Source organism: Haemaphysalis longicornis, unplaced genomic scaffold, assembly GCF_048455015.1.
Source record: "Haemaphysalis longicornis isolate Haplotype H1 unplaced genomic scaffold, Haemaphysalis longicornis Haplotype H1 scaffold_14, whole genome shotgun sequence".
Lineage (NCBI taxonomy): Eukaryota > Metazoa > Arthropoda > Arachnida > Ixodida > Ixodidae > Haemaphysalis > Haemaphysalis longicornis.
Window position 1 is genome coordinate 14,207,513 of NW_027526245.1, and position 24,999 is coordinate 14,232,511.

The 24,999-nt window shown below is 52.3% G+C and overlaps 1 protein-coding gene across 7 annotated transcripts in view; it reads left to right on the top strand.

Moving 5' to 3' along the window:
• Nucleotides 1–24,999, top strand: part of LOC144165153 (ubiquitin-protein ligase E3B) — a 185,111-nt gene that overhangs the window by 417 nt on the left and 159,695 nt on the right. For 5 of the 7 annotated variants that reach the window (XM_077695256.1, XM_077695255.1, XM_077695250.1 and 2 more), the window contains exons 2-9: nt 1,012–1,197; nt 7,467–7,593; nt 9,471–9,535; nt 17,262–17,318; nt 18,131–18,235; nt 18,301–18,406; nt 22,396–22,673; nt 23,881–24,036. In XM_077695256.1, coding sequence (XP_077551382.1) covers nt 1,078–1,197; nt 7,467–7,593; nt 9,471–9,535; nt 17,262–17,318; nt 18,131–18,235; nt 18,301–18,406; nt 22,396–22,673; nt 23,881–24,036 — 1,014 coding nt within the window. In that variant the 5' untranslated portion in view covers nt 1,012–1,077. Of the gene's footprint in view, nt 1; nt 156–1,011; nt 1,198–7,466; nt 7,594–9,470; nt 9,536–17,261; nt 17,319–18,130; nt 18,236–18,300; nt 18,407–22,395; nt 22,674–23,880; nt 24,037–24,999 lie in introns of those variants that run through there. The other 2 variants (XM_077695251.1, XM_077695254.1) reach the window with 2 other exon arrangements.

The window sequence follows — 24,999 nt, forward strand, 5'->3', positions numbered from 1 at the left end:
CAGGTGTTTCATGATGAGGTTGGGGTATAAACGAAACTTCCGAGCGAATGAGTGGTGCTTGATACGTTGCCGAGCGGGCTCGCTGTGACCGGCGCTGCGACTGTGTACTACCTCGCGCGTCACCACGTAACCTGAAGAGCTTTCTGGCGACACCGGTGAGATGACATCGGCCCGTCAAGTTGTGCGCGCACCAGGGGGGGGGGGGGGGGGGGGGGGGAGATAGCTGCGCGAAATCAACTTTGCATGCCGAGCCGCCGTCGTACCAACGCCGTACCAACTACCACGAAAAATGGAAAGATAAGAATTTTGTGTTTATTGCTCGTACAATTGTGAGGCCCTACATCACATGTAGCAGTAGACAGCGCCTAGTCGACAGTCACTCAAAGCTGGGATGGAGTGTCGCAAGGTTTTGATCGCTCGATGCTGTGAAATGTCGAGTCATCTACGGACGCGATTTCTGTAGATACAAGCATCGGCAGTAGCACCTGGTTTCTATGGTGGGGAAAGCGCTGGCTATTTTTGTTTAGAGACTTGAAAAAGCACGTTGGATACACCCGCTCGTGCATTTTCGAGCAGTCCACACTTGCCGTCCTCTTGCGACTCACGGTGAGAACAGTTTGATTTTTAACCAGCCGGCCAGCTGCTTCTGCTCGCTGGACAGCCAAGGTGCCTGCTAATTACTGGACGAATTATTATTCCGAGAGGTGCCCGTGCCTTCGTCCAGATGGAGCCATCGTCCGACCATCTGCAGTCGGTGGTTACAATTAGGGTAATAATGCAGTAACTGACATTTTTGTGTCGCTAGTCAGTGAGTAATAAGTTGTGAAGCAAAGGGCAAGTGTGGACCGCTCGGGATGCACCGGTGGGGGCATGCAAGGGGTCTGTAGTCGTGCGAGGGGCGAGGTTCAGCTGGGCTGTTCCCTCTCCCGGAGATGAGCGTTGCTGTCCATCACTCTACGCTGTGAAGCTGCCTCCAGTCACCGGCTGGGGGTGTGGTGAAACGACTCGCAGGCCGTGCTCACTCTGGCGTGCCCGTACCCGTGCTGCCGCCTGCGCGGTCCCTGACGGGAGGCCAGCATGTTTGGCGGGGCGGCCCAGAGGAGCGGCTCCAAGGAGCAGTTCCTGGAGCAGGCCAAGGCGGCCCGTCAGGAGCGGGCCTGCGAGCGCCGGCGGGAACAGGCCGCCTCTGTCCTGCAGGTGGGCCCTCACTTCTGTGGCCGTTATTTGCAACAAAGTTGCCTCAGCGACTCTGCTAAGCAGCATCCTGAATTTCAGTGTCCTCGGTGCCATCGCGTATGTTTGATGTGCAACCTTTTGGCAGCTTACTTGTCTCCCGGGTGTCGTGGTGGCTGTTGGTGGCCACATGCAGCTGGGCCTCCTTGACCACACCTGGCCTCAGAGGGAGCCCAGGACCGGCATGCTTGAAAGGGGCGGGTCTGCTCCCAGTCGCTTCGGGGGTCCTTCTTTGGGACGGTTTTGTGGCAGAACCCCACGCATCCTTCCCTGCAGCACAGCTCGTCAACGTCCTTGATTGGGACGGCCGCTGGGCACGTAGAAGCAGCCCGGCCGAGAGTCACTTGGCTGCAGCTAACGGGGGGGGGGGTTTCCAATGAAGGGGTGAACGTTGGAGCATTCGAATGTTGAACGTCTGGAGACCTGTGGCACGTTTCTCTCCCACACGAAGCCTCAGTTCTTTTTTGAGAGCGCTGTGCTTCCCAGCCACAAAAAGCGGACGTGAAATGGCAGTCTTGCTGCTCCCACATCAACTGTTCATTCACGTCCAACTGGCGTTGGAGTTCTCAGCACAAAGCATCGCTAGACACTCCTAGTCAGCACTAGCACTGCACAGCAGCAGCAGGTGTGAGCCACTGCGTAGGAAAGGTGGCGACGCAGACCAACAACGACTGCTGCCAGGGGATGGCACCGTGTGGCTACGATCCCTGTACAAAGCCTGCAGCAGACGTTTACGCTTCATAAGTTGCAATAAGCAAGCACACTTCTGTCTGTGGCCGGAAATGTTGTTGAGGCTCGTGAATTATACCCATGCTTTTGTTGGACTTCTAAATTTTGTAAATTTTCTGTTTCCTTTTGGGACATCTTGATGGTAGCGCCCTTGCACACGGACACTAAGAAAGGAGATGACATACCTCCTTTCTTGGTCTCCGTGTGTGTAAGTGGGCTACCATCAAGATGTTCCAAATGCAATACCAACTAGCCCAGTTGTCATTTCTTCTATGTCATTATTTGTGTATTGCGCACCTGTGGCTTCGATGTACGGGTGTCCCCGCAGCTCTGGTGGCATAAAAATGGGTCACTTCCAAGGTCGCATACCGCGACAGAAATGGTTGCGTTTTCAGTCGAACCCTGCAATAACGAATCCGCAGGGGAAAGCCCAAAAATTCGCTTTTGCGGGAATTTTGTTGTCGTGAGAATGAACCATAAACGACACAAAAATTGCCCAGAAACCAACAATTTATTTCCGAATGTCGACTATATTACTTTGCGAGCCTTACCTTGCAGCAGCAACTTCACAGCTCAGCTGTCACACTACAAGAAGGGGTTCATTGCTAGTCGTGCGCGCTTAAAGAAGACAAAATTGTGTCGAATGCATCGAAAACATCCTGCCTTCCCTGCACGTTTTTCTCCCTGGTCCTTGGCACCGTCCGAGCATACAAGAGGAGGATGAACTTTGCCAGTCAGTGTTTCAATGCTGCCCACACAACTGAGTCCAGAAAGGCCACAGCTGTCACTGTTTTGCTTTGCACCCGAGTAGCGTCCGTGCTTTTCACAATGGCGGAGCGAGCTGCAGGCGGGGGTGAGACAGCTGAGCATATTGCGCAGATTTGATACAAATTTGTTTTCCTGTGCCCGGCTGCTCCAAAAGCTTGAAAATTGCAAAAATAGCGCCAAACTGCTCCAAAACAGTCTGAGAGCCAAGGAATTTCATTCTCCCCTCTGTTTCAGTGGGGAAAAATGCTTACTGACAGCATAATTTTCCAACACCGCCAAGGTGATGCTGTTTGTAAAGGTTTAATTGATTGATCACTTCATAAAAAGCCCGCATAAAATTGTCCCCGAGATAGTTTTTTCGAAAGTCATAATGTCGGGTTTCACATGTTATATTCCGTGCGTTTTTAGAATTTCCCCATCGAAAGACACTGCAAAGTCCTGTAGAAAAAATACTTTTGTGTACTGAGGTGTCAAACCGCTTGTGCAAGTTGATGAAAAAAAAAAAAGGGAATGTTTGGAGTGCCGTATCTCCGGAACGACATTACTGGGCGCCGCGCTGCCATTTTGGTGTGAAGATGTGAAAACATGGCCGCCGGGCGAAGCAGTTCCTTGTGGTTCAGGCAGAGCGCTCCTCATTGATTTCTACCTTGGTTTTAGTTATGTGGGTGGCTGGATTCACATGTAGTCGTTTGATCTGTTGCGCGGCTCAAAAGACGGGAGTTAATCGAAAACAACATGGCGCCCGCGAATTCGCCATGTTTCGGCCTTGAGTGTGAGGCCAGTGCGGGCTTGAAGTGAAATTTCGGACTCATTGCGGTGTTATAAAACACTGAGTTTTTCTGCCTTTCACAGCGAACTTGCGAGCGACGGAAATGGGACGATCGATGCTGCAGAAGGGGCGGCCCGATAGCGGGATGGGCTATTATTGCACGCTAGTAATAATGGTTCATCTATCTGAAGTGAAATTTAATGCTAAAAGGGAGGTGGCTAAACATACCAACGTTACTCAGATTATGATTGTAGTGAACGTGCACCTTGGGGATTGAAATGGGAGAGCTGGTGGGGTGCGACGACTGTGACCTCGCTTTGCGTAACTTTTGCCGTGGCTCGACAGTTGTGCATAAAGACGAGTCTGGGATTACAAAAATAACAATTTCGTCATTCACATGATAATAAAAATGCCTTACGATTGCTTAGTTTGCCAATTCGATATTTTCAATGGAACTCCACGCTATCTATGCATAGAGCCTAAGAATTTAAAAAATGGATATAATAGTATAGTGCAGTTTGCACCTTGTGATACTCTGGTAGAAAAAAACTTTATTGAAAGGCTGTTTCAGTGTTATGTACATTCAAAACCGACTAAAAAGTGCACTTTTCGCCCGTGAGTTGGCAAAATTTGATTTTTTAGGCTCCTAAGGGGAAATAAATGTCGTTTTTCTGCTCCAAATCAAGGTTCTTCTGCTCCAAAAAGTGCTCCCAAATCAGATTCAGCTGTCTCAGCCCTGTGCAGGCGCTATCCGCCCTTCTATCACTCGGGCAGCGATGGCTGCCCCATCTTCTAGCGATCCCCTTTTGATTGAGAGCACACACAACCAACGCGCTGGTCAGCGGTAGCGAGGGTGCCTCCACGGCCGCCTGTTGCACGCTCTTTTAGGTAAAGAAATGTGGCGGCAGCCATACAAGCTCGCTGTGGCAGAAATGTGTGCACTTTGAATATGAAAAAAAAAATGTGGCTGATCCTTCTTCCTTCATAGGAACCGGTAAAACACGAAAGTGAAATGGGCTTTTGCAAGTGTTTATTGTGCATCGATATGAACTTGCACATCGCTTTGGCGCCGTTGGATGCATCCACCTTAGACACTGCATCACAAGCGCCGGAGCAGTGCATAAATCCGATTGAAACCCCAGGCGCTTGTAAATTGTGCGAACGAAACCGAACGGGTTGTCAGCGGATCATTTGGTGAAGGAACGGTCCGCTACAGCAAAAGAAGCATGATTTGTGGGTCGGCAGCAGTCTTGTGGGGGTGCTTGGCGAGTGACGACCTGCTTGCGGGTTGCTTCAGCGAAGGTGGGACCACAGTGGTCCTGCTCCGTGGTGCGTACGCCAGATGCTTACATTGCGCCGGGCTGAGCTTGGGGAACGCGAGAGGCTGAGTTCGCAGGGTTGGGCGGACGGACAAAGGCTATACGCTGCCCTATGGAGGCGCCAACTATCGGCGCTCATTAGTGTCGCACTACTTCGCTTCACCTCTCCTAGACGGCAGCACTATCTGAATGGAGAAGTTAGAGTGAAGGACATAAGGCGCGTTGGTACAGCCATACGGGCTTGACTTCATGGCCCAGTTTGCAGAGCGTTACACACCTCCCACTGCGGCCCGAGTGATCATGGGGTCGAATCGTAGCGCCGCCATGTCTGTGAAACTTTTTCTGGTGACGTCATTTTCGTGACGGATATTACGTCGGTGAGGTTTGTGTACCCTGGCTTTCGTGGTAAAAAAATGCATTCAAGAAAGTTTTGGTGGCTTTAGCCTCAAATCGGTAGATGAAACACCGACCGGACTTGCAGCGAATTTTGTTAACGCAGAATCGCTTTCCAAAAACATTTCGTTTCCACAAGATATAAAATATACACACGCTTCTATGGAGGTTCGCCGGGGGATCCGGAAACGTTTCGTTGCTGCGGGAATTTGGTACTCGCAGCGCTTCACCGTGCTCTCATACTTTGCCACCCCGTTCACAAGATGGGGCCGCCTAGTATCATCAGCACTGCCATTGGCCAGCCGCTGGGGTGGCTTGTTCCACTGTGGCTGGTGCTGTTTGAAGCTCCACGGGGGCTGCTGAGTGTGGCTTTTGTCTCTTCCTTCACCCGTGTGGCGTCTTATCTTCTGCGACGACCATGAGCGAATTAGTTTTGCCTGCTTTGGTCACGAATGGCGGGTTGGTTGTAGAAAAGGTCGAATGAATACGGAGGCTTCTGTGAAAAGGAAAAGTGCCATTTGTGGCCGCAGAATCTGCGGGTGCTTGAGCTCTGTTCCCCTGCAGGTGCGCCCAACAAAGCTCCAGTTGCACAGTCAGTTTCTTTTGTGCCTCAGAAGGTCACTTCACTTTCTCAAAGGTCACTTCACTTTTTTGCCTTCTGGCACTACTTTGACCATTGGGTAGGGAAGCTTGAGGCAGTGCAGGGGTTCGGCCCATTAGCCTCAACCACCAGGAAGCGTTCAAGGTTAGTACAAACTGCCATCTAAGTTGCCTGAAGCTTTGCCCAGGCTATGCGAAAGAAAAGAGAAAATGCACGTGTACTGTACGGAAGAAATTGTCTATAAGCCGCCCCTGTAGTAGGCCCTGTAGTAGACTGGCCAGTGCCTGACCCATCGCGTGCGCCCGGACATGCGGATAAACTGGAAAAAGGCACTGATGGGAGCGCGGCCATTTGTTGCTGCAAGTGCAAGCCCCTTTTTGGGTCAGCATGTGGGGGGGATTTTGGGTTTCAAAGTGTATGATAATTTTGTTTGAATGGTTGTGAATTGAAGCAAGTATTTTCGAATCAAAACAGTTTCCAATAAGAAAACCGAAATGTACAATTTCTTAAACATTCTTCAGTAACGATATCCTGTAGAAAACTAAAAGACATATTTAAAAGGTTTTGAAAACATTTTTATGGCATACAGAAGCTGTTGTGATGCATCAAACTGTACTTCCATGGTCGGAAACTAATGGCACTCAGCTGCAGAGACTTCTACAGTTCAATCTCCTTGAAGGGGTGTGTGTCAAGTGGTGCTGCATAGCCAGACGACGAGACCAAAGTTGAGGCTCGCTCGTACTGCCGGAACAGCCGGTGGCCTGCCTCCTTCAACCTGCTCGTTCCCATCTTCTGTTTCCGGCCGCTTTTGTGAGGGAGGTGAAAAGCAAAAATGCCCCTGTGTACGAGATTTCAGCGCATGGTAAAGATTCCCGGGTGGTCAGAATTAATCTGCAGCCCTCCAAAATTAATCCGGAGCCTCATCAACTGCAATGCGTTGGCGCATTAACTTTAAACCCTACAATCTATCAATCAATCTCTGCACCGTAATAGTATCAACCACGTTTCTAAGTCTATTTATGATACTGTATTTTATTAACTTTCATCTCGTGTCATGACCACAATCGGCCACTAGTTCTAAGGATTGAGTTGGAGCTTTCAAAGAAGACAAAGATGAAGAAAAAGACAACTAGGCGAGGTGGCTCCTGAGAGCACGGTTCTCTGTAAGCAGTGCAAATATTGCCACAGTGATTGTGTCGTTTAATGGCAATCATCTCGCCGTGGCACCTACGGTGGAAGGGAAGCTCGAGGTGCGAGATTACAGCTGGGCTCTCATGTTCAGTTGCTGTGCCCCCCTGTGGCCTCCGGGGTTGCCCATCGAGTCCATTTTTTCACATCTATTCGTGACATTTTGTTGAGGGGCACAGCCCACTTTAACCCTTTTGCTGTCGCTGACGTACCGGTACTGTGTTTTGGCATGTTCAAAAATCCATGCCATAGGGCCCCCTGTCGCATCCTCCTGGTAGCGGGTATTTTCACTCGCAGCTCTCTACGGATGCCCCCCCCTTGCTCGTGGTCGGGAGGTGTGACCATGCGGCATGCAAGGGTGGCTGTGCCATCCAGAACGGGTTGTTTCGCGTCTGCTGCAGAGCTCCACGTTGCCCCTGCGCCCGAGCGAAAGACTTGAGCCGAGGGGGCTGGCGGATGTGTGCAGGCGGCGGTGCGAGGGTTCCTGTGCCGGCAGCGCCTGCGGGCCGAGTTCCGGCGGGAGTTTGACGCGGCACTGCGGGCCGGCGGCGAGGGGCCCGAGGAGGAGGCCGGCCCCCCCGTGGCCAGCTCTGGTGGGAGGGCACTGCAGGGCTGTTGCCGCACACCTTCTCCCAGTGCCCACCGTTTCAGTCTTTTGCAGCGACGCTCTGTAGGGCATGTTGCACTGTAAAGCCAAAAAACGCCTGGCTGCAACAAAGCCAACTTATAGCGACTGAGAACGGCTGTGGCTCTTATTCTATTGAAACTTTCCCCAAAACAATCATTGGCTGCTTTTCCCACTGTATCGTTGCTTGGAGTTCACAATTACTTCACAGTGAACGTTACCAAATTACTGGCTGCTATGGAGAGTATGCTTGCAGAAAAGCATAGTCCCACCATAGCTTCTGTTCGGTGTTCTGTTAAAACTCCAAACAGAAAATTATATAACGATTGGCTGCCAAGATGACGCTGCACGCCGGATATTATTTATTTGTGGTTTATTTTTTTTTATTTAGCTGGAGTTATAAATGTTACTTGCATGAGGAGTACGGTTACGTCTGTAACCCTTGGTTTATCAAAACTCTCCTGAACAAAGAAGGAGCCACGTATCATTGCCGCATGTTTCATTTCCGTTGTGAAGGGTGCTCGAAAGAGAAGGAATCGGGCAGGGCCGTGGTTGTCTGCTGGGTCTTTCCCAGTTCCCAAGCCGTACTCACTACTGTTACAAAATGGTCAGAGGAACAGATGCGTACACATTGTCTAGCCAGGTGTGGGATGCACATTTCATGCAGCTTCGCGGGCCATCCGCCTTCAACCAATTGTAATCCTTTTAGCCCACACTGTGTCTTGTGTGGTGATCCCTTAGCGACACTGTTACAACGGTCCCATTCGCATATTTGATATCACAATGTTGGACATACCCTGCAATAACGAAACCGCTGGGGAAAGCCAAAAAATTCTTTCTTGCGGGATTTCCGTTGCTGCGCGAATGAAACAGAGACGGCAAGAAAATTTATTTCCGGAAGTGGGTTGTATACTTCTGCGAGCCTTGCCTTGCAGGAACTGCACAGCTCAGCTAGCGCACTGCAAGGAGTGCTTCATTGCTGGCTGTCGTGCGCGCCTGCCTAAGAATGGCCGAGTTGTGCCAACCACATCCAAAACGTCCTTCTCTGCACGTTTCTCTTGGCCTGAGCATGCAAGCGCTTTTGACCGCAGTCCGACTTTTGTAGGTTGGCAAGGGCCGACCCTCATTCAGCGATCAGGTGTGTGTATCGGCCCGTGCGTCGCACCTGCTTTGTGTGAGGTGTTTTTAGTGAAAGTTGATCGTTGTGTAGAAAGGTGCCTGAACGGAGGAGCTGTGAAGCGTATCTTTCGATACGTCGATGGTGCTGGTGGAAGCAAAGAATGTTGGAGCTGTCAACAAGGTGTTCAACAAGGTGTTCTCCCCTTCCCCTCTCCCCTTCCCCCAGATCTCTGGGTTGTGTGCTGGTGAGTTCGAAATATCCCCAGTCCACTTCTTTTCGCTCTTCTGCATACCTCCGAGGTGCCGACGCATAGGCCGCTGCCGTTTCTCGACCTTGGTTTGCGTTTCAAAAGTAGTCACATTTGCTGTTGTTATGAACCGTGTTCAGCCCACGCTAAAGTTGCAAAAAGGGGCATCACCTTTTCCTGTTTGAGGTTCACGCTAGAAAAATCATGTAAAGAAAAATCACGCTAGAAAAATCATTAGGTGCTAGCTTTGCAGAGCAAGTAGCCTAACTAGTAGACGCGGGCTTTCCTTCTAGTGTTCTGGTGGCTGTTAGCGATATGTTAGTGAAAGTTGCCAAAGGCGCAAGTCGAGTGTTGACTAAAGGAATTGGCAGTCGTTGCGCGCACGCACAGCATTGCTCCCGGGCACTCGCTCCCGCTATGGTGTCAGCGTGCTCTTCCAGGCTCCTGGTGAAGACAAGCAGCGCATTGTTCCGTGCAGTGCTGGAGGTGTTCTGTGCATCCCGCAAGTTCCTCTTCACCTTCCAGCCAGGGCCCGACAAAGAGGTGAGTGCTCCACAGGGCACAGCTCTCGGCTGTGGCCAGGTGACGTACCGCAGGCAGCAGCTGGATACAGGGGAGGATTCGATGCAAGCACGCCGAGGACGTCGCGCAGCATTCATAGAATCACTTTACTGGTGAAACTGCCTCACGCGAAGTAGTCCTGCATCTTCTGCTGCTTGCCCGAGACACTTCTTCACGTTGTCTGAGCAGCTGAGGCCGCAACCTTCCACACTTGCCAAGAGTGCACCCATCACTTCGGAGGTCCTCGACTTGCACTTGGCACAACATGGGCAGTGCAGTGCTCCCAACTTTGCCGTGGTCGTGACACCATCGTCCACCCTCGTCATCCGGCAGTGGCATCCGGAACAGCTCGCTTCACACTTTGCTGGCAGCACCGGCGGTGGCTTGGTGTCACTCCTCAGGATTGCCACCGGCACGGCAGGCTTGAAGAAGCAAGTTCGGGTGGTGGTTTCTCTCGTAGCATCTGCCCAGAATTTGCTTGGACAAGCTGTTCTGGCGAATCTCGTGCGTGACGAGGATGTCCGACTTGTCACCAAGTTCGACTCGATTTACGATTGCCAGCTTCACTCCGAAAGTCAAATTTGGCCACTTCACGCTAGCTAGAGCTACTAGATAAGCCTTTGTTTAGTGACACTAGCACTAGCCACCACTTCCGAAAAAAGCCCACAAAGCACAAACGACACAAACCCAGCGAACAGAAGAAAGCATGACCGGGACCACATTTTGCAAGGAGGTGGTGTTCGGGCTCGCCCCACACGTCATGCAGCGAGATAGGGAGAGCGAGGCATGGAGCTCTATGGCCCATGAGTTGAACCGCTTTGAGGGATTGAGGAATTTCTCCACTGCCCTCCATTCCAAGTACCGGTTGTCGGTGGTATTTTTGTTCGATGCAAGTGCAGCTTTTGCAGTGTATATTCTCCTTGTGAGCGTGCCGTGTCCAGAAATGGTTCGATGGGATGGAAATGTAGTCGAGTTCAACTGTAAGGCCAGCTCAGTGGGCACGCAAGCTGTGCCAAGCTGCGAGTGCGTTGCAGCAGCACCACAAAGGGGACGGGGCTGCTGCAGAGTTTGCCCCTGAAGGCAGTGAGCCCAGGATGCTCTGCTGGCCCCGTGGCTGCACAACTGAGAGGGGGGCCCCCAAACGAGTTCACTGATCTTGCTCGGCCCCGCCTTTCACGGACAACTGCACGTGGTCATCAGCAGTGTCTCTCCTCCGACTGGCCTGCACTGCTCGAAGACCCGTCTCTCAGTACTGTGCACGTCCTCCGCCCTGGGGGCCCACCAGTGGTCGGCAGGGGCTTCGCTCGTGCAAACGGTGCGCTGGAGTCGCCAAGCCACGTTTTGGCCACTCCCGGTGCAACTTTGTTCAGCAGAGAAAGCAGCTCAAAAGTGCGGTCCATCCTCCTCGCCTGTGACATTCTGTGTGGTGCTCGCTTGGCTTGACAGCGCCACTGCATGGCTCGCCGACCGTGCGGCAGAGTCAGTCGGCTGGCCGCCAGCGGGTCGTCGCCGTGCGTGCGCTTAGTTTAAACTACGCCTGGAAGAGTGTGTTTTTAGCTTCACACAAGGGCCAGTGCAACGCTTCGCTAACTGGCACGCTGGTAGAAAGGCATGGGTGGCATTAACTGCCATGGCACGCCTGCAGGCAACGTGCAGGCAACGCTGGGCTCCACAAGACAGGGGTCCGTACTGGGGCCCGATAAATCGCAGCACACGACGATGTTCCGAATTGTGCACCACCCAACTGAAAGTAGTGCCTCGACGCCAAAGACTGTCTGCGGTGTGCCTATCATCAGATGCGGGTGAAATCGCCGACCAAGTGCCCCTTCCAGGTCTTTGCCGTGCATGATTTGTCCAAAGGGCGTTTGCGATTGGCCAGCGCGATGTGCCAACGGGGGAGTTGCAAGCACAGCACGGCTTGGGTCGCATGCACTTGCCCAGGCAGCATTTCTTCAAAACCCTCATTTGGTTTTTGTACCTGACCATGCATTAGAGGGCACTTGTGTCGACGTCCGTGGTCGCAGGTGGCTGCAGCAATTGCAGCCGCCGTTTCAGTGTCTGGTTGTGCCAAGTGCCCCACCACGTAATGTGGGTGGTGCGGTCGTTAATATCTCTGCAGGGGTGAGACAGCTACGCATATTGCGCAGATTTGATACCAATTTGTTTTCCTGCGCCAGGCTGCTCCAAAAGCTTGAAAATTGCAAAAATTGCGCCAAACCGCTCCAAAACAGTCTGAGAGCCAAGGATGTTAACGCTCCCATCAGTTCGAGTGCGGAAAAATGCTTACTGATGGCATAATTTTCCATCACCCCCAAGGTGATGCTGGTTGTAAAGGTTTAATTGATTGATCATTCCACAAAAAACCTGCATAAAATTGTCCCCGAGGTAGTTTTTTCGAAAGTCACAATGTCGGGTTGCACATGTTATATTCTGTGGGTTTTTGAAATTCTCCCATCAAAAGCCATTGCCAAGTCCTGTAGAAAAAATGCCTATGTGTGCTGAGGCGTCAAACCGCTTGTGCAAGTTGAGGAAAAAACGGCAATTTTTCGAGTGCCGTATCAATGCAACGACACTACTGGGCGCCGCCATTTTGGTGTGGTGAAGATTTGAAAACATGGCCGCCTGGCTTGGTTTTAGTTATGGGGGTGGCTGGGTTAGTCGTTTGATCGGTTGCAGGAAGGGGCGCAACTCAAAAAACGGGAGCTCCTCAAAAACAACATGGCGCCGCGAATTCGCCGTGTTTCGGCCTTGAGTGTGAGGCCGGTACGTGCTTGAAGGGAAATTTCAGACTCATTGTGGTGTTATTCAGTTTCAGTTCAGTTTATTCATGTAATACGGTTACAAAAATATTCAAGACAGTGTTTGGACCCATAGCCAATTGGCTAGTCATGGGTCCAATACTAAATACGCTGTCTTTACAGCGGCAAAAACGAACACAATGCAGGGAAGTAAAGCAGGGAAATGAACATATCAAACGTAACCCATCACAACAAAATATTTGGCACCTCGTATATCATAACATACATAATCAACATACCCGTAACATATCAGTACAAAAGACAATTGATCATTATTTATACACACTTATTAGATGCAGTTTTAAAGCCAGAGAGAAGTTAGTTTTATCCCTGACGTTATTAGGTATACTGTTCCAAATATGGGCGCCATTGAATTGAATTAATCTTTGTCCGTCGGTGTTACGGCAATCAGGCAAATTAAATTGGTTATTAGTTGCATCTGGTGTTTACGTTAGGAGAGAAAAATATACTCAACGGCAACGGATCGCTGTGTTGCACTATATTATGAATTGTTAGAGTAATTTTTTGCTTGTACACAAGGGTAAAGGGTAATATTCGTGTTAGCTGGAAAAGAGGTCTGCTAGGTTCTATTGAATTGGAAAATGTCATAATTCTTAAGGCGCGCTTTTGTATCAGAATAACCGGTTCCCGATAGGTGATATATGTGCCGCCCCAGGATTCCAGGCAATAACTCAAGTGGCTATGGACAAAAGCGAAGTACAATATCCGTAGTACAGCCAAATCAAAACATTCGCGAGCTTTTAGTAAGATATGGCACCCATAAGCCAGCTTTGAACAGACATGTTGGATTTGCGACTTCCAGTGCATATCCGATTCGAAAATGATGCCCAAATACTTGTAGGAAGATACATGCTGAAGTTGTTTGTTGTTTAAGGAAATAGATAACAAATTGGAACCTAATTGTTTTCGCCTAGAGTGAAAGATCGTGTATTTAGTTTTATCAAGATTAAGGGAGAGTTGGTTGTTGTTGAAATACTCTAGTACACTTCTGAGATTGTGGTTTATTTTTGGCTGAATTTCTTCGATCGTCGCGCCTGTGAAAATAAGGGCCGTATCATCAGCGTACATTAATGCCTGTGAGTGTTCTAAAATTGATGGAAAGTCGTTTATGTACAGGGAGTATAGAATGGGCCCCAATACTGAGCCCTGAGGTACCCCGGTTAATACTGTTTGTGGGTCAGATATAAAGTTCCTAATTGTCACGCGTTGTCTGCGATCAGATAAATAACTAGTTAACAATTCATGTATCCTACCCCTAAAACCATAATTGTAAAGTTTACTCAATAATTTAGCATGGTTAACTGTGTCGAAGGCCTTTTTTATGTCTAAATATACTACTACGGCTATATTATTGTTGTGAAGAGCAGTGTTGAGAATTTGGCTTAGAACGAGTACTGCTATGGATGTAGATCTTTTTGGTGTAAAGCCATGCTGACTGGGACCTATAATGTTGTACTTTGATATATATTTCCTAATATGACTGCTGATAATTTTCTCGAATATGGTATTTATAACACTTAATACCGAAATGGGTCTATAACTTCTAGGTTTTAGTTTGTCGCCTTCCTTGAAAATAGGAACTAATTTAGCGGTTTTAAGTTGGTGAGGGTAGATTCCGGTTTCTAGCGAGTGGTTAAATATATGCCGAAGATGCGGAGCGAGAATATCGATATTATCTTTGAATAACTTGACTTAAAATCTATCTATCCCAGGGGCTTTTCTTGCATGAAGCATTTTAACTACGGCTATGATTTCATGCAGTTCAATATCATTTATTACATAACTGTTTGAAATAGGTGGCAGTTGTGGCTTCGAATTATTTATAGGATGTATTTGTTTGGCCAGCTCTGGGCCCACGTTGGTAAAATAGTCATTAAAAGAGTTTACTGTATTCTGGTCGACTAAGTTATTGCTGCCTAAGTTACTACTAAGTTACTCTAAGTTATTGCTCCCAGTGGACTTGCGAGCGACGGTAATGGGACCATTGACGCTGCAGAAGTGGCGGCGCAGGCTACATCGCCGCAAAATGTTCAAGCAGTGTTCGATACCGGGACGGGCTATTATTTCACGCTAGTAATAACGGTTCATTTTTCTGAAGTCAAATTTATTACCAAAAGGGAGGTGACTAAACATACCAACGTTACTCAGATTACGATCGTAGTGAACATACACCTTGGGGATTGAAATGGGAGGGCTGGTGCGGTGCGACGACTGTGACCTCGCTTTGCGCAGCTTTGGCCGTGGCTCTACGCTTGTGCGTAAAGACGAGTCGGGGATTACAAAAATAATAATTTTGGCATTCATATGAAAATAAAAATGCCTTACGATTGCTTAGTTTTGCAATTCGATATTATCAATGATAGAGCCTAAGAATTTAAAAATGGCCAGTAAAAAGGTAGTGGAGTTCGTACCTTGTGATACTAAGGTGACATAATAAATGTCGCTCTTCTGCTCCAAATCAAGGTTCTTCTGCTCAAAAATAGATATTTCGCTGCTCCAAAAACTGCTCCCAAATCTGATTCAGCTGTCTCACCCCTGTCTCTGTGGATGCCACGGCCTAGAGTTGGCTGAAACGGGGGCAGGCGAAATGCAGGCTCCTCAGTGCGCCAAGCAAAGAAATCGACCTCTAAGCTTTTCAGGGAGCACCATCTAGTATAAGGACAATTAAAGGCAGGAGAAGAGGCAGCGAAGTTAATCCAGGCGCTAAGGGATGCTAAATCAACTGAAACTTTTACTGTAAAGCACAAAACGAGGGTGTGGGAAGCACTTTTGGTGCTGGGTGAACTAGCAAAGCAGTGTGCAGCACGGCCACACATTCTGCCCAAGGAGGTGAGATATTTGTGGGAATTTGGGGAACGCTTACTGCGCGAGCGTTATTCAAGAAACAGTCATCTAAGCTCCCGAGAAGGCAAGAAGTAGAAAATAAATGTACTTCACATCCCCTCCCTCCCCCCCAGCACTGCGGCTGAGCAGTCTGGAGCACCGGGGTGCTTAGTTTTGCAGTTCGCAAGTTCAAATCACCAAGTCGATTTTATTGTTTTTGAGGTATTGCTTTCCGTGCTCAATGCGCCATCTTGCGCTGCCACCTTGAATGCTCCACGAGCGAGCTCGCAGAATGCGTGCAGACTGACACTGACGCGCTGGCGAGTTTTGACATAACAGCGACCTCTTGCGGGTAGTGGGCCCAGCCCCTGATCAGCAGACGATACCGGCGTGAGCCAGGCAAGCTCCCAAGATGGGGAAAAGCGCATTGCATCGCGCAGGGTGTTCTGTACGCCTCGGCTAGGGATTCCAAGCGGGCTTCTCTGACACATTGTACAGCATGGCAGATATCGAGAATGCCCGGCCAATGATAACATCGGATGCCAAGCATGTGTCACAGAACTGAAACCAAGACTCGTTTGAATTCCGACCACATCGCATCTCGAATGCGTGTCACTGCTGTTGGTTGTGGTGGCTGCTGCAGCACATTTCGCACGGTGGTATTCTTCTTTCAGGCTTTATAAAATAAATACTGCTTTACTGAGCAGGGAAGCGATGGAAAGTGTGTTTTTTTGGGCCACATGGAGTTTGTTAGTAAGTACACTGGAGAGGAAAGTGCGCCTAGCAATCGCATGTCGTCGTGGGGGTTTATGGGGAGACGCCCCTTTTTGGCTTGGGCTTGGCATGGCCATGGGGTTCGTAAGCGGTTTTGGGGATTTGCTTTCTTCACTATTCGTTACCACGTCTGTGAGCTACAAGGAAGCCGAAATCCTCCCGTTTCTGTGGTAGCCGTGTTCGGTGAAACGGCAGGCAGTGCGTGATCACACCTGACGTTGGTCATGCCGCAGTCGAAGGACTGAGCGGGTAATATGCCGACGAAAAGAAGAAACAAAACGTACTTGGACAAAGACAAGATACAACAGATACAGGCGCCTGTATGCGTCCTATCTTTTCATTGTCCACGTTTTCTTTGGCTCACCACGACGGTGACGTTTTCATAGGCACGCTGCAAAAACTTTGCAAATAATGGTGAAGTTAATAAAGTCAGAGTTCTCCTAAATATAAACATTGTTCATAACTACCACCTTGGCCTGCAAGATAGCATGAAGAAATGTTCTGGCAAAAACACACTTTACCTCCTTTTTTCCTTGTTCTAAAACAGCCTGTTTTATTTTCCACTTACATAATTGCACACTGTTTTTCGCACTTTGTTTAAATTTACGGTCACTAAAACGTTGCAATCAAAGCCAATGATGATACTAAGGCGAGGGCATGACAAGGGTGGCCAATGACGACACAGACAGCCTTGATGTGAGCCGCATAGACGCCTCTAGTGTATACCGTAAGAAACTATGCTGAGCCAGTCTATGCTATTCAAACAAAAAAACAAGTTTGACAAATTCACTTCAGTGTCCACTTGTTTCTCTTGCTTCCAGCTATGGCATCCTAAGTGCGATCCCTGAGGTTGCACTTTGCTCCATGGCCTTTTACATGGATCTTCACAGTCAGGTGCCATTGGCAGTGCACATTGTTTGCCGGTGGTCATTATTTGTGCCTGTGCCACCTTTCTTTCTTGTGGTTGGCATCAGAGCTACGGGTGAAGAAGTGGGAGCTTCCGGCACGTCTAGTTTTTTTCTGGCAGCAGGCCCGTAAGCATTTTGTGCAGCTGCGAACACGCTGTGCTCAGTCAAGCTTGGTAGTGCAGCTTCCTTTCTGAGGGGGGTCAGATATTTGGAGGTGAACACATCCACTCCTGAATGTCCCAAAGGGACCAGTGCGGGCATGCGCACTGCTGCAGCCCCTTCCTCGTGTTCACAAATGGCAGCCCACTGCTGTGGCAGCCACTTTGGGGACCTTTCAGTGTTGTGGGGGGGAGTCTGTGAGCGGCCTCTCTCTCTCGTGCGCAGAGGTTTGAGCGCCTGTGCCGGTACATCGTGGCCAGCATGGACGCAGACACGCTACAGGTGAGCAGCCCGCTTGCCAGGCCTGGGCTGGGGCCGTGTGTCCTTCTCTGAGAACTGTGCTCTGTGTGCTTAATTTTACCGAGAGATGCGCCTGAAATACGCTCGCACATCCACAGTTATATACTTTAAATTGTGCAGAAAAATTAGCGGGAATGTCGCGCAGTGTGAGCAACGGCTGTCCAAAAACATTACGAATTCCCCAACCTTGGCTCTTCAGCGTGTGTACAATGCGTCCCCGTGGTGGGGGTGTGCCCGTTTCATGGAGTTAACTTCTGGGCTTTAAACAACCACCACACCACCTGCTGTCCTGACGTTCCCAATACGGCACTCATCGGTAAGACAAGTGTAAACTGTCGAAACTGCTCTTAACACGTTTCATGCTCAAGTGGTGGCCAGGGCGACGTTGTTTCGTGGAACTAAACTAGTGCGTTATCCCGCCATGGCCACTGTTTATCGTGCTCCTAGGTGAAATCCCCAACCAGAGGTAATCGTGCCGCTGCTCAGTGCCAGAAAAGGGCACATGTGGGTTCTTTCATCGTGTGCACCATGCAGCCGACGCGAGAGACACTGGGTCCTTGCGTGCCCTTCCCTTGGAACTGCAGGAGGAGGGCTGTTCCAAGGGAAGGGCGCAGCACGTCCAGCGGCAGGGAGGGCACGGTTGCCTCTGGCGTTCAGCCGGGCACTGGCGCTTTGGCATGCACAGCCCACGCCTTGCCTGTGAACAGCAGGAGTGAATGGCCGGGAAGAGAGCGGGGCTGGCGCTGCGCTCCATGCCGCCGAGGAGTGGGCACAGCCCGGTTGTTGCACCGCAGGAGAGCTACGTGTCGGTGTCCCTGGTGCGGGAGCACGCGGTGCTGTGGATCCAGCAGCTCAAGGCCATCCTGGGCCACTGCTGCGGCTACCTGCGGGACATGCGGGTACGTCCCTCGGGGAGGGGGCTGCCCGGGGAAGAGACGAGTGCCCTCCTCCTGCCCCGCCGCAGCCCGAGTGCCCGCAGGACGCCCGCTCCCTGATGCTGCTCCTGCACGTGCTGGTCACCTTCACCAGCACCTCTTCCTGGAACCTGCTCCGGGGCACGGACAGGGCCTGTGAGTACGCCACAATTCTGCACCGCACCCCGCCTGGAATGAGCCGCCTCGGGGGGGGTCCGCCCACCCTGGTTTCCCCACTTGCGCACACGGGGAGGGGGAGCAGCGTCACATGCGTGCGACGTGCCTGGCCCACTGCGAGCGTGGAGGACCACCGTGTCCGTCGGCACTCAGCTCGGAGGTTTGGTCCGCTTTTCGTGCGGCCGCAAGGACAGATGCCGGAGTGTGGGTTCGTGCGGGTGGAGCACTCGGAAGGAGTGTTTCCGCGAGCGGCAGTCGTGTTTTCTGGCATGTACCCTGTAGTATTTGCCAGGCAATAAAGCCTCAACTTTGATTGCCAGAGTCTGCCTACTGTGCAGGACTAGTCTTTGCATTTATCCGGGGATAGTGCACAGCTGGTAGTGCTTACTCTAATTTTAGCATACAACCTTCAGTTGGATCTCAATATCTGGAATTCACGGAAAGGCCGTTGGAGCCCTGTTCTGAAACTTAAGGGGTCAGAAAGGCCCGGAAGTATTTAAAATCTCTCTGCTCAAATAAGCCAGTGGGGAGGCAAGCTGCCACAGTAAAATTTTGGTTGCCACGAGCATCTTTCACCTGCTTAGTGAGGAATCGCCAGGCCTGGCAACCCCGGCCCCCAACTGCAGTGTAGACTGCTTGCAATGTATGCTAAAAGCTCTAATTTTTGTGGCTGTCAACCAAAACGTGCGCGAACAAAGAGGCCACTTGAAAAAACATTTCTTTTTCACGTCAGCTGCTGCAGCAGGGAGGGTTTTCTTATAACTGTGGATGTGGTCCCCTTTTTGTTTCTCTTTGGAGGGAGCCCACTGCGTTTGTTCACGTTCGAAGGAACCACGGGGGCACCCCACTGGCGACATGCCGTGCCCCCTCGGGCTTTGTTCCCTTGCACCTACAGATTCAGGCTGGTTGGGAGACTGCAGTACAAAAACTCATCACTGTAACTGGAGCGCACAAAAAAACGAGGACTGAATGAAGTGAATTGCAGTAAAAAACTGGCTCCATCCGCGGTAAGGACGAAGACGTTTGGGAGGGGAAGAAAAGCCCCGCAGGTTCTTCTCAGGTATTCAGTGGCGACTGGGACTTGCCGCAGTGCCGCAGACGAGGACGTTTGCAAAGAGCACGACTCTTGAACGAGCCCACGCACGGTAGCCGATTACAAGTGATAACACTAAGAAATGCCAAACCTAAAGGAAACACCGAACAAATGTTCCGGGCAAAGAGCACAGGTTCTGGCAATGGTGTGAGGCGAGGTGTTGCGAGGCTACGATGACGTCGCACGTGCCGGAGCGTCGACGAGGAAGACGCAACCTTGTCCTCGTAGGTCTGCTCGGCACCCGCTCACTATCGGGCAGCCTGTGTAGCAGCGGGCAGGTTGCAACCGGCCACTGCTGGTCGACGGCGGGCAGCAGGTCTGGGGACTTTGGGCACTGTTCACGGAAGCTTAATCACGTTCACTGTGGCACCGCACTTGGCCTCTGCGGTCGAACAAAGCCCTCCAAAAAAAGGGGCGGATTGCTTTTCTCTCCTGTGGCCTCTGCACAGAGCACTCGGCCGTGCTGGGAACAGCTGGAAACAGGTGGAAGCAGAGGGGTGCTCGGCTCACCGGGAGGCCTCACTGCACTGTGCATGCTGCTTTACGCGTCTTGCCTCTGCTGCGAGTCCAAGGCAGTCTGTCTTCTAGGGCCGTCACTGCACGGGGCAGAGCTGCATTCAGGAAGGGTCTGTCCCCTTTGGTTTGGAAGCTCGGTGAGTGAGGCCGTAATTGATGTGAGCACCCTCATGAGTACTAGCTGTGAAGTACTTCTTGAGCGACTGAAAATGCGAGCCAAGAAGACAGGCGGGACACTTGGGAACCCATGGCACTGAAAAGAACGTGGGCTGAGCCACGCTGCAGAAGAGGCAGTGGGCACTGCTCGTGCCCCCACCACTCGGTGCACAGCCCCTCAACGTGCCTGTTGGGCACACGCGCTTCCTCTCCAGGCATGCCTCGGCCAGCAGGGCGCCCACTCTGGGCATCTCGGGGGGCTGGTGGTTTCACCATTGGTGAGCATGTTTGGGCGCAGAATAAATAACCGAGACAAGGAAGAAGGGACGAACTTTCAACTGGAGCCAGCAAAGGTAGAAGAACCGGGGCATGGTGCTCAAACAAAGCGCTCGAGAAAAGGTTTCTCAGACATGCGTGCATGGAAAGGCTTGTTGCGGCCCTGTTTCTGTCCTCCGGCAGGGGACGGGGTTCCATCCACTGGGGGGGGGGGGGTTCCGTGTGGGCAAGCGGGAGTGACGTCGCCGGAGTGCGATGGGCTGCAAACTGGGAGAATGCGTCCAATTACGGCCTTAACATATTTAATGGCGTGTTTGGTTGGCCGCTCCGGTCCTCTGGCTCGGAGTCACCAGATGCCAAGGCGGCTCGCAATCAGAGCGCGAGAGGCAGCGTACCATCTCAATGCATCGGCAATCAAGGAGCGGCGCGCCTGTAGCACCACCGTGCAGCCAGTGCGGGAAGCCGCCATTTTGTGTCACGGGACCCGTCCTCCCGGCCAGGTTGCGCCACGCTCTCAATTCGAAGTCAGAGCGGTCGGGAGTGCTCCGAGTCAAAGGATGACGCTCCGAAAGAACCAACCAAAGGTAGTTCGAGCGCTCGAATTCTACCAACCAAAGGCGCGGCCGCTTTTCAGAGCACTCCAGAGCGCTCGTAAACGCCCAACCAAATACGCCATAATTCTCACCGGATGTCCACCCTACAAGTGACCCCTTAGAATGTGGCATCTGGCATGCCCCTGCGGCTTGGCAAGGGTGCTTCCAGATGCCCTCAACCCAGCGAGCGGGCCGCACTCACGAAGTTTAGTCCCGCCAGGGCTGGCACAGCGAAGGAGGTGAAATGAAAGGGGCAGGGTTGCAACAAAATGCCAGCTAACACTGCCATTTGAAAGAAAGGAGTCTTTTCCCACATGCAGATATGGCGGATCACTTCTGAATAGAATTGGGCATTGGCATTCGAGAAACGTATCAATACCAATCATATTTGCTTTAAAAAACAAATGAAAACGGATGAGCGAAGGCACTCGTGAGCAGGCCGGGCGGTGGTTTGCGATCCCTGCCCGAGTGCAACGAGAGCCTCCTGGACACGGGGCTTGGGGGACCTGGCCTCCTTCGCACTTGTGAGCGTAGGTCCGCAGAGCAAACGGGGTGTGGCAAGCTCCTCTTTCGGTTGTGGGGTTGGCAGCTTGGTGCCGCCGCCTCCGGAGCCCCAGAGCCGTGCAGGCCGCACCGAACCCAGGACAGAGCGAGCCCCCACTTGAGGAGGGCTCAGTGAGCTCGTGGGGACTTTGTCTCCCGCCCAAGCTCAAGACAGCCGGTTCATGTTTTGACCGAGCAATAAAGCGCGGTTTGTTGACATCACTGGCCTCTGAGGCGTCATTGGCGATCAAAAGGATGCTGCGGTGGGGACTGTGGTGTGGGTGTTCCATCTTGATAGCCGGATAGCACCCTCGCACCCGGTAGTGCCACCAGTGTAGGAGGCCCCTCGTCTGATTACAGAAATGCCTGGCTCCAAATGCACTCAAAAGGAAGGGGCGCTTGCTTGCCGGTTCTTCGGCCCAGCATTCCGGCAGAAAGAACTCGTGGCTTGCTAATGTCAGAGTTCCGGGTGCCAAGGGGGTTGTGTCAAGACTTAAACGAACGGGATTCCGAGGCCAAGTGAAGGCCGCACAATTAACATTTAACGGCCCACTTGCACAGGAGTTGTGCACTGTTGCATGGTACGGTGGTGAGGGCAAGTGGCCTAGGCTTAACGCGAATGTACCCACAGCTTGCCTTTGTCACTTTCAACCAATCAGTTGTATTCGAAGGAGGAACTTTTGTTTACCTGTGAAGAAGGGGGAGGCCAATGTGGGCAGGCTGCACTCCACTGGAAGCAGCCAGTGAATGCATGTGGAACGTACGGAATGCTGACACCTTGACCCGTGCAGGTGAGCCCCTGCGGCCCGTGCTCGGCCAGCTGTGCGTCAGCGTGGGGGCCCACCTGGCGGCCCGGGGGGGCCTGTACAGGGCGCTGCAGGCGCTGCTGCTGCGGGGGCTGGCCCGCGCCCGGCCCAGCCTCAAGCGGGCCCCCCTGGCCGCCGCCCTCAACCTGGCCCTGCGGCCCCTGCTGGCCGCCCACTTCTCCGACGAGCTCATGAACCTCTTCCTGCTGCACATCCTGTCCGTGCCCGCCCTGGTCCACCACCTGCTCGGCATCGCCCCGGAGGTGGGTGCGCTTCATTTCAAACCACAACCTGCGCTGTGTCCGCAATTTTCTTTTGCTTCTTGTATTCTTTATGGTTACGGCGAGCACCACTGCAAGCTGTGGCGCGGCTTTTGATCCGCACGTCTCCTATCATGTTTGCTCGCATGCCACGGGAGTGCTCACGCTGTGCGCAACCGCCAGGGGCAATCCAGCGGCGGCCACGCATGCGCGCACCGTCCCTGCGCAAACCCAAGCAGCCAAGCGAATGGCCACTGTTGAGAGCGGGGAAGGATAGCCACGAAAGCTGCGCCGTTCCTCATCGAAAACTCGACTTTACCTGACGCTCACGGGCAGTGCCGTTGCAGGCTGCCAACGTCGTGGGGACCCTGGCGTCCGCTGCCGTGGATTTTGACAGTCGCGCGTCCCCCTCTCTCCCCAAAAGGCAGGCTTGTCTCGGTGCCACTGCGTAGAGCCGAGTGCACTTTCCCCACTGGCAGTGTCACGGAGCAGTTGCTGCACCCTGCTAACCGACTGAGTGGTCCTCTGGAGTGCAACCCCGAGCCCCTCTCGCTGGGACGCGGAACGCACGCTCTGCAAGAGGGTCGGTTCGGGGAGCCGCTCAACAGATATGGGCCCGAGATATGGGACACTCTCTGCTGTCTGGCTGCAGCTCTGTTGCGCCGGCGAAATCCGCCAGCCTGAGGTTGCCCCTGTTGACCCTACGCTTGCATATAGCAAGGCCGCACCTAACCCTTGACGATCACGCGCTGCGGTACGCGCCTGTGAGTGCACGGATTGCGTCTCTATCTCTGCTGCGAGCTGATCTGGCGGCTCAACCAGTTCGAACCCACGGTGGTTCCTCGCAGTATGATTGCGTGCCTCGTGTAATGCATCGCATCGGTTGTGCATGTGGTGAGGTAGAGACCACAACGTTTTGTCACTGTGCAGCTCCATTAGGAACGCCTAATGGTTGTTTCCGAGTTAAAGAGTGTGATTTTTCAAAAAACATTTCCTCCGTCGATTGAGCGTTGCTTTTCGTAGCCTACAGCTGGTGTAGCACCCAATGTCTGCTGGGGACAGGCATCGTTTGGCAGCGCTTTCTGCTGGCCGCCCGGCAAGCAGCTGACGTGGGGAGTGCGCAGTGCCAGCCCCGCTGTAAGCCTCTGCGTGCTGGCCGGGAGAGAGAGCCCGGGGTGTGCCAGCCCTCCTCCTCCTGCGCTGCGTGCAGGTGCTGTCGGTGGTGAACTCGCACGGCCTGTTCCGGCGCTGCCTGGACCTGCTGCTGGTGGAGCAGAACATGCGCATCCTCTTCAACGCCCTCGAGGGCAACTACGCCCTCTGCCTGCTCGCCAACCTGGTGCACCTGGCACACCTCAACGCCCAGGTACTGTGCTGCCCTGGAAAGGGGGCTGTTGCAGCATTTCACATAGCGAGTCCAGCAGCCATCTCGGGAAAAGTACGCATTTATACGCTTCGTGACAACGTTATCAACTATTATCAAATTGTTCTAGGGCCAGTGTGTCGCACACCGCACAACTGAATCCGAAATCCAGTACAAGCTTGCCGCTCTCGGGCAGCCTTTGGGCGAGGATCTTCGCTGCTGCTGCATGCTGCCTTCCGCAGGCAATTGTTCACTTTGGCGCCGTCCGACCTCGTAAATGGCCAGCTTTTCCGATCGCATTCACTGTGGAACACTATCAGTGTGAGCTGTCTTCTTGCTAAGAAGGTGTCATCGCATGCCTTACTGGTTTGCGTCGCCTCTACCGAGAACGCATTGGCCATGCTACGCCCAAGCGTCACTGGTTGGCTCTGCCGGCTCACGGGGGGCCATCGGGAGTCCTCTGCCCCTGCCCCGCCGCGGTGGCTCAGTGGAGCCCAAGGTGCGGGTTGGATTCCCGGCCGCTTCTCTGAGGGAGGCGAGTGTTCGAGACTCTAAGAATCCCCAGGGGGTCAAAATGAATCCGCAGCCTCATTGCCTGCGCAGTGTCGGCGCGTTAAAGCTCAGAACCGATCGTTTTCTGCCCCGGGGGTCACGAGAATTTGATGGAGCCATACACAGCTTCGCTGTAGAAACACAGCCAGAGAAGAAGCAGTCACAAAAGTGTTGTCCCCAGCCGAGCGTCTGCATGCGTGTGTCTGGGAGTGCAGTCATTTGCAGAAACATCTAGTCATATCAAGAACATGTCGCGCTAACAAGAGTGGTTAAAAAATTACGCCCATCTTCCCGCGAGGGAACCCTGATGTGATGCGACGCATCAGGGGGGAGCGTTTGGACTGACGCTGGTATTGGATTGCGTCAGTCCACTCGCTGAAGGGACTGTCGCTTCCATCACGTCTTCATCGGAAG